Here is a 9022-nt window from a genome sequence, read left to right on the forward strand (position 1 = left end):
TACTGCTTTGGCACATTCTTGTTTAGCTTCATTTTACTATAATCATCTTGAAGTTTCTGCAACTCATCTTTCCGATTAGACTGCCCATGCAACACTTCATTTTTCTTTTTCTACACAGAATTAAATAAAACAAGAATAATCGGTTATTATTGACATAACTACTATAGAATGCAACAATCAATTCAGAGTATATTGACATAATTTTTATATAACATACCGCCACAGTAGGGTAGATGATCAATTCACGAGGCCATGCTACGTGAGAGCCAACTGTTTGGCGTACAACCTCAATTTCACCAGGTATGGGCACTGGAACCGACACCTCTGGCTGGATGTGTCCGTCAATCGACACATGAACATGTCTGGGCTTTAGAGGCACTCCGTATACTGAAACATTCATCTCTTCGTGATCATCAAAAACTGTTCCAAAAGCAACCTTGTTCTCTATGCAATCCAGTGCAAGCTCACATAACTGTGGACCCTACATTATAGTGGAGGATCAATTTAATTTTATTGCATAAATCCCAAGTCTGTAGGCATATATCTAGTAGATCTTAATAATATTTTACCTTCTTTCCGCTCGGAGGAGAGGGGTCAAAAGTAACAAAGTCTTCATCATTTACCAACAACTGTTTGGCACTCAGCGGTTTAACAGCAACTCCAACATTCCGCTTATCAGCAGCTCCCTCTTTATTAATAGGTACTTGACAACTTGATTTGTCATAGAACATAGGAGAGTGACCATTCGAAGTATTAACCAAGGCCTTAAGTTCAGCCATCTCCCGCTGATTTCTTTCCAACTGATCCAACAACTCTGCCTTAGTAATTTTAAACTTTTTCGCTTTCGGAAAATTGAAGAATGCGGTTGGAGTGACAAAGCCGCCAACCCCTCGAACCCTTCCTGCGTGCTCAGGAGTCTGAAGTGCCATAGTCAACACATCTTTTGTTCCATGTGGAACAAATTCACCCTTCTCCTTCATTTCAAGTAACTCAACCTGTAAAATTAATGCAAATAATTAGTGCATTATTTATGACGCAATTATCTTTAAAGGGAATGCAGTATTAAAATATCACTTACAATTCTCGCATTTATTTCCGCTTGCTCTTCAGTAAGCTCATCAGGATTCTTTGGCATCCTAACCTTCCACCAAAAAATTGCACGATCAGGTTTCTCTTTCCGCTTTAAGTTCCCTTTCTTTATCTGTTAAAAAAAAGAAAATGTTTAAACTCCATTAAAACTTAGAATTGCAAAGCCAAATAGATATAGGTTCTTACTTCTTCTTCTCGCAAACCAATATACCCCTTCCTTGACAAGCGGTGATGATATTCCCATTTACCCATCTATTGCTCTGTAACTTACGTTGTTCCTGCACCAAAATAAATTAGTTAAAATTAATAAATATTATTTAACCAAAATCTATTTAATCATTTAGCAAGTAAAATGGCAATCATGTATACTTTATTAGTAGAATATATTCATACCAGCCATTTGGGGCTCGTCCTCTCTGCAACAAATTTCTTCCAAGGTTCTTTACCAACAAATGCATACTTCTTCGGAGGCTTCATTAAATTCTTCTTTTTTCCAATAAATGACATCACATATTTTGCAGTTAAATCAGCTTTAAACTGCCTCCATTTTTCACATGCCGATTGTAGCACAAGCTTCTCACTTTCTGGGGCAATTTCGAATGTGTCCTAAAGAGCCACATAATTTACAGTCACAATTTAAATAAAATGAAGAAGTCAACAAGGGATATAATTTACCTGGACATCATCCCATAATTTTGCTTTTAGATCACAATCCACTTTTAGCCAGTTTTCAGTATTGATTGGAATCATTGTCCTTGCGAGCATTCCTATGTAAGACTGTAAAGTAGGCCTGGTATTTCCGATGGGAACTCCAAATTCATTGTATCTAACTATAAATTTCTTTCCCCGAGCTTTCCTCACCACTACTTTGTGAAGAGCTGAAACACCACGCGCACCTCCTAGCCTTTTTTTTCCAGATTCAGAAGTGGTCATCGTTTCTTCACCACTACTTTGAGTTTGATATTGTGGAGGAACTTGAACCAACTTATCATTACAAGTCTCTAAAGTTTTGACATCAGGAACCATCTCATCCTCAACATTTTCAGAGTTATTCTTCCCGTCACTTTCTTCGAAAATTATTTTCTTGGCTTTTTGCTTCTTTACCATTTTGCTCCCTTAGTCCGCATAAAATTGAATATAAAGCCATCAGTTGAATGTATTTTCAGTCCGTCATTAATTACAGTCAAGCATAAATAATAAATTATAAAATCAGCAAGTACAAATACAACTATACAAGAGCAATAATTTACCTAAACTGCAATAAGTAATTAATCACATCTGAAATAACTCTAAAGCATTTTATAGAAGTACAATTAAACAATGCAAAATAATTAAAGAAAAAAATAATGCCATCAATCAATAATTATGGATGAATTACTTATATGATTATAACAATACAAAACAAAAGAAAAAAAAAGAAAAATTTAACAATATATTTTACACATTATAACACAATTAAAGGCAAATATATATGGTTCATTCAGTCATCCAAATTCCCATTAAGATATATATTTTACATAAAGCTACATCATCAGTCAGTAACGACATTAGGTGCAGGGGTTTTAGTAGCAGTATTTTTAATCCAAATTCCCTCAACATTAGGTCTAGCAGTATGAGCGACATCATCAGTAGTGACATCAGTTGCAGGGATTTCAGTGCAGAATGGGGGATGTTCCATGGTCATGTCTCCTAAGTCATCTTCATTATACAATTCATGGTAGTCTCGAGTTGTGGAGGACAGTACAACAGACCAGGTAGCATCAACGGTATCTTCAAGTTAAAACACTTGCTTGACTTGGTCAACAGAAACATATTTATTTTTTTTGTAACCTTGTCGACTACAATCCACAAGTGTGAACCCAAGATCATCAACCCTTATTCCTTTATCATTACTTGCCCATTTACACAGGAATAAGGGAGCTTTGAATGCATGGTTGTTTAATTCCCATATCTCTTGTATGATACCGTAAAATGTCAAATTACTTTCTACGGGGTTCAAGTCCGTGGCACTAGACACCTGGACTGCTTTAGCAATGACAGACACCCCGCTCTTTTGAACAACGCGTATGTCATTTCGTTCCTTTGTAAAATATCACACTCCGTTCACTAGATAACCTTGATAAGTTAGTACTGAAAATAATGGCTTGGCAGTGAGCCATCTTATCATATCCGAAACACCTTTGTTGTTCTCCCTTAGTTCATCATTCACCTACAAATATGATAAGAAATTTTAAATCCTAAATAGCTAATAGTCGTCATTACACTACAGATCAAAGAACCTAATACAACATTGACTTTGTTTTGAAACCAACCAGCAAAGAGCCGATTGTGCTCTCTCATGAGCCAATGTAAGCTTTTCCTTTTCACTCGGTGAATTTCTTCAAGATATTCCTTATGCATTTTGAAAAATACATATGGAATGATATATTAAAGACACATTACAAGACTAATTACTGGATAATGAGGAATTGAAAACAACAAAGTGCATAAACTCAAAGAATATATGGAAACACTTCAACGTTGTTTAGAAGAACATGTAGATGTGCTTCGTCTCGCTCCTTCTCTTCCACTGGTTTTATTATCACAACGGATAATGGACCTGATATCTTATTATCTTGGTCCTTTGGAAGACCGGCAGTGGAGTAATTCTGACTAAGAAACTCGGTGCAGAATTCTACGGACTCTTCTCCAAGGTAACTCTCTACCATACAACCTTCGGGATAATAAAGGTTTTGAACATAACTCTTTAGTACTTTATTAAACCGTTCAAACACATACATCCACCTATAAAATACTGTTCCATATAAGCGTAGTTCCTGAACCAAGTGGACTACTATATGTACCATTACATCAAAAAATGACGAATGGAAAACCTTTTCTAGATCGCACAAGGTCAGTATGACATCTGACTGTAGCTTACCCAGTTTTGACACGTCTACTACTATGTTGCACAAAGCATTAAAAAAGAAACATAATCTAATAATTGTGACCCTAACATGCTTCGGAAGAACGGAGCGTATTGCAACCGGGAGTAATTGTTGGAGAAGGATGTGGCAATCATGTGACTTCAGCTAGTAAATATTCAAATCAGGCATGGAAACATAATTTTTTATGTTCGATGCATGTCCGTATGGAAGTTTCATCGACATTAATGATGACAAGAAAGTCATTTTTTCTGCCTTTGACAAAGTAAAGGGAGAAGGAGGAAAATAGGTTTTCTTCACTCCTACTTGGGGAGCCAAATCAGATCTAACACCCATTTCCATCATATCACAATGAGCTGCCGCACTATCCTTTGTCTTATGGCGCATATTTAGTAATGTGCCAATCAGACTATCACATACATTCTTCTCGACATGCATGACATCAATACAGTGCCTAACATGGTGAAATTTCCAGTATTCTAACTCAAAAAATACTGACTTTTTCTTCCATGGACTTTCAACTTTCTTTGCCTTCTTCATTTTCTTCCCAAATTCAAATTTGATTTGTTCTTGCTCTGCTAACACTTCTTCTCCGGATAGGGTTCGACGCGGCTGCCCAAACTCTTGTTGTCCATTAAAAGTAGCCATTTGCCTTCTATAAGGATGATGTAGAGGAAAATATCGGCGATGCCCTTGGTAGCACATTTTCCTACTATGAGTCAAATATTTAGCTACGGTGTCATCTCCACAAACTGGACAATACTTATAACCCTTATTGACGCAGCCGGATAAATTTCCGTAAGCAGGGAAGTCATTTATCATCCACATTAAAACTACTTTTAAAGTGAAAATGATTTGTTATATGCGTCATACACATTTGGTTCCCCTTCCTCCCAAATCTTTTACATACATCAATCATCGGTTGTAAGTAGATGTCGATGTTATTACTAGGCTCATGTGGGCCAGGGACCAATATCGACAACATCATAAATTTTATTTTCATACATAACCAGGGAGGAAGATTGGAAGTCACCAATATGACTGGCCAGCAACTATATCTATTAGATAGGCCATTATTGTGCGGGTTTACACCCTCCGCCGATAAAGCCAAGCGAAGGTTTCTCGGTTCACTACCAAAGGAGGGCCACCTATAATCTATATTTTTCCAAGATGGAGAGTCGGCTGGATGTCGCATTTTACCATCTTGTGTCCGTTGTTGTGTATGCCAACACATTAGTTCAGCGGTAGAAGGAGATTTAAACATACGTTTAAATCTAGGAATTATTGGAAAATACCACATGACTTTGGCTGGAAGATTAACCCTCTCTTCACCTTTCTTTGTCAACTTCCACCGAGAAAGTCGACACTTAGGACACTTGGTTGCATCAGCATGTACACCCCTGTACAGTACACAGTCATTCGGACATAAATGGAACTTTAAATACTCTAGACCTAAATTGGAGAGGGTTTTTTTTTGCTTCATATGCATTACTAGGCAACACATTATCTTTGGGAAGTAGAGACGCAACAGAAGAAAGGAGGTCAGTGAAAGCACTATCGGTTATACCAAACCTAGATTTCCAGTTATGCAACTTCAACATCGACTCTAACTTAGTACAGTCACTACCCTCATATAGAGGTTGCTCAGCATCGGCTACGAACCTCTTAAACTGATATGAATCATTATCATATTGACCCGAGTTATATGCCGCTTCAGAAACATCAACAGTTTCCGAAGCAGCGACATGCTCCCGATCTTGCTCTGACGCTTCATCAGAGGCTTGCTCAGGAGGTGGGTCTGGAGCTTGCTCTTCAGGTGGACAATTAGCACTTGAAGATTTAAGACCCGTAGAAGCAGTCTCCCCGTGCCAAACCCATTGCACATAACCTAGCCAAAAGCCATTGTCATAGATATGGCCCCTGATTGTTTTTATAGAGAATTTTTTAAAATTGGCGCATCGTCCACAAGGGCAAGGAATTTTCTTACGATCTTCAGAATTTTCTTCAGCATATATCAAGAAGTTTTCCACCCCCATTTCAAATGCTAAAGAATCCCTATCTTGCAAAATCCATGTCTTATCCATCAAATTTCCCTACCTGATAGCCACTATAAATATTAAAAATCCAACACATACCTATTTATAATTATTTAATAAAAGGTATATAAAAGTGTTGGTTACTGTAGGGATTAATTATATAAACTTAGAAAGGAGTAAATACCTTGATATCCTAATAATTTATACTACTAATTCATTACTCTAAGATCCTACACATATACCCAATTAATTACAAAACTAGACTAAATTTATAAACTAGACTAAATTAAACCAAGATATTTAAAACAAATTAAACCAAGATATTTGAAAATATCACATAATTAAAAACCAATAATTCTAACATTCACAGCCCAGACAATTGTTATATTTCCTTCACATAAATAAAACTCAGTGAGAACTTGAGTATTCAAACAAATTCAGCCCATAAATAAATAAATTAAAATTATCTGTTACTTGTTGTATCTGTGAGAAGGATAATTATACAAAACAATTATTATATAATACAAGTAACAGATAGTTCATATCAGGAATGCAGAGACTTGTTCATATCAGAGAAATGACTATTATACAAAACAAGAAATGCAGAGACTTGTTCATATCTGAAACTTGTTCAAATACAGCCCCCAAAACCCCCCCAAAACACACTAATATGTATGAACAACCCCCAGAAAACACATAATTAAAAATAGAACAGAAACATTTACATTTACATCAATGTACCTAAAACATTGATTTACATCAGTGTACCTAAAATATTTAACAGGACATAAATTTCCCAAAAATAGGACATAAAACCCCCAAAAAGAAACAAACATCAAACCCCCCAAAAACATAAAACATTTGCATGCTCAAAGAAGATAAACAGGATATTAAACGTAAAAATGAGGGAGATAAACCGTAAAGAAGAATATACCTTCAGATGCTTTTAAATGTTCTAAAACCTCAATGTTCTAAAACCTCAATGCTCTAACCTCCAGATGCTCCAAAGCGTCTACCTCCAGATGCTCCAACCTCCAGATGCTCAATTTCAAATTTAATTTGCTGTAATTTGAAGCTCCAAATCTTGAACTAGAATTGGGTCTAAAATTAGGGTTTCGGCGAAAAGAGAGAAGAAACGGTGAGAAGATGAGAGATTAGATGAGAGGTAAGAAGACTAAGAGAGAAGTAGGGGAGAGATGAGAGAGATATGAGATGTGAGAGAGACGAAAGAGACGAGAGAGATGAGGGTCGGGGGAGAGATGAGGTCGCGGGAGTTATTTTGGAAAAGGGGGGAATAAGAGGTTAGTGAATGTTTTGTTAAAATTAAAGGGGGGGGGGAAGTGTACTGAAATCGGGGGGAAAAAAGACAAGTAATTTAATTTTTTTTAAAAGGCCATAGACAACGGTTAACAAAATCAACCGATGTCAAAGTCAAAAGCATATTTGTGGCCTTTTTAATTTCAGAACATAGACAACGGCTACTAAGTAAAACCGATGTTAGTATTTGTATTCAACATCGCTTTTTACAAAACCAATGTTAAACTGCATTTTAACATCGGGTGCATTACATGCCGATGTCGTATCTACTATTTCTAGTAGTGCAAACACGTTTACCACTAACCCATAATGATTATGACTATTTTTATCTTACCTAAATATTCTGATTAAATATTATTGTTTTAGTTTTTATCACAAATAAGTCAAGTAAAGAATAATGCCACATAAGCATCAGAGATTGTATCATGATTTAATATCAGAACTTGAACTTATATCAAATTTTAACAGTCATCAGAATATGGCTTCTGTACTCAAAAATGATTATCTTTTTCTGTGATTCTTCATACAAATACTGACTTGTTTTCTTCAGAGTTTAATCATCAGAAATTCCATCAAAACTTGTCCTCAGAATTTATGCAAATGACACTTAACTGTTTATCAAAAACAACTTAATCTTCACAGTAATTTTCATCATTCATATGGAGTGAAAGTGTGTTCATTCAGCAAAATATCAGATAAAGATTAAAGTCTGATAAACTTCAGTATATCTTAGAAATAAGGCATAACTAAGAAAAGTGCTTAAAATCTGTCATCAATCATGAAGTCTACTATAGAACAAATTAATGCAAGAGTCCATCTCAACTGTCTGTGCTCATTTTATGCATCTTTTGAAATTTCTTTTTACAGTGGCTTCTCAGTGTAAGTGAGTCACGACTGCTTATCAGAATTTATGTTGTTGTCAGAGTATTTCTCCAGTTATCAGAGATTGTGGAAAGTCACCAAAAAAATTTATTTGCTTTCCTGATGTATATTACTTAATATCAGCAATGCACTTGGGTCTTCCCTTCCACATATTTACTCTAGATCTCAAAGGAATACCTGACTTTTCTTTTCTTTTCTTTTCTTTTCTTTTGTTAAGTGAGGCTTATCAGCATTTAGTTCATCCTTAAGATTTATTGACATCAGAATTTGACAGATAAGAAGCAAGAATCTAGTTTGTGACTTAGTAATAAGATACACAAAGTAAACTTGACTAAGCTCAAAATCAGAATTTGCTTGTGTTAATGAGTTTCCACATAAATAACTAATTCAAACATGGGATTTCTAGTATGTTAAAGACTATTAGGTCAGCATCTAGCACAGTTATCCTCATTGGATTGAATTGTCACAGAATATTCAAAACACTATCAGAGTTTAAAGATCCTCATTAGATAACAATCAGCATTTAATGAATTTCAGTTAAAGAACAGATTTCATGAAGATAAGACAATCTCTAAATACTGATCATAAAGTCTGATGCATGAGAACAAAAACTAAGCAGATTTAGAGAAAGAACCTGAAACCATTCTAAGTTTATTTATCAGTCTTGTAAAAGTAGCTTCACATAGTGGTTTTGTGAAGATATTTGTTAGTTGTTGATCTGTTGGAACAAAATGCAATTCCACTGTACCTTCCATCACATGTTCCCTTATGAAA

General features: G+C 35.6%; 1 protein-coding gene across 1 annotated transcript; it reads right to left on the minus strand.

Annotated features, from left to right (window-relative positions):
• Nucleotides 1–4160: 4160 nt before the first annotated feature.
• LOC141714869 (uncharacterized) lies at nucleotides 4161–6097 on the minus strand. The gene is made up of 3 exons (XM_074518365.1): nucleotides 5466–6097; nucleotides 5019–5413; nucleotides 4161–4846 (listed from the first exon to the last, which is right to left on the minus strand). The coding sequence occupies exons 1-3, from the start codon at nucleotides 6095–6097 to the stop codon at nucleotides 4161–4163; spliced, it is 1713 nt and encodes a 570-aa protein (XP_074374466.1).
• Between the last annotated feature and the right edge of the window lie 2925 nt (nucleotides 6098–9022).

Source organism: Apium graveolens, chromosome 3 (assembly GCF_009905375.1).
Source record: "Apium graveolens cultivar Ventura chromosome 3, ASM990537v1, whole genome shotgun sequence".
Taxonomy (NCBI): domain Eukaryota; kingdom Viridiplantae; phylum Streptophyta; class Magnoliopsida; order Apiales; family Apiaceae; genus Apium; species Apium graveolens.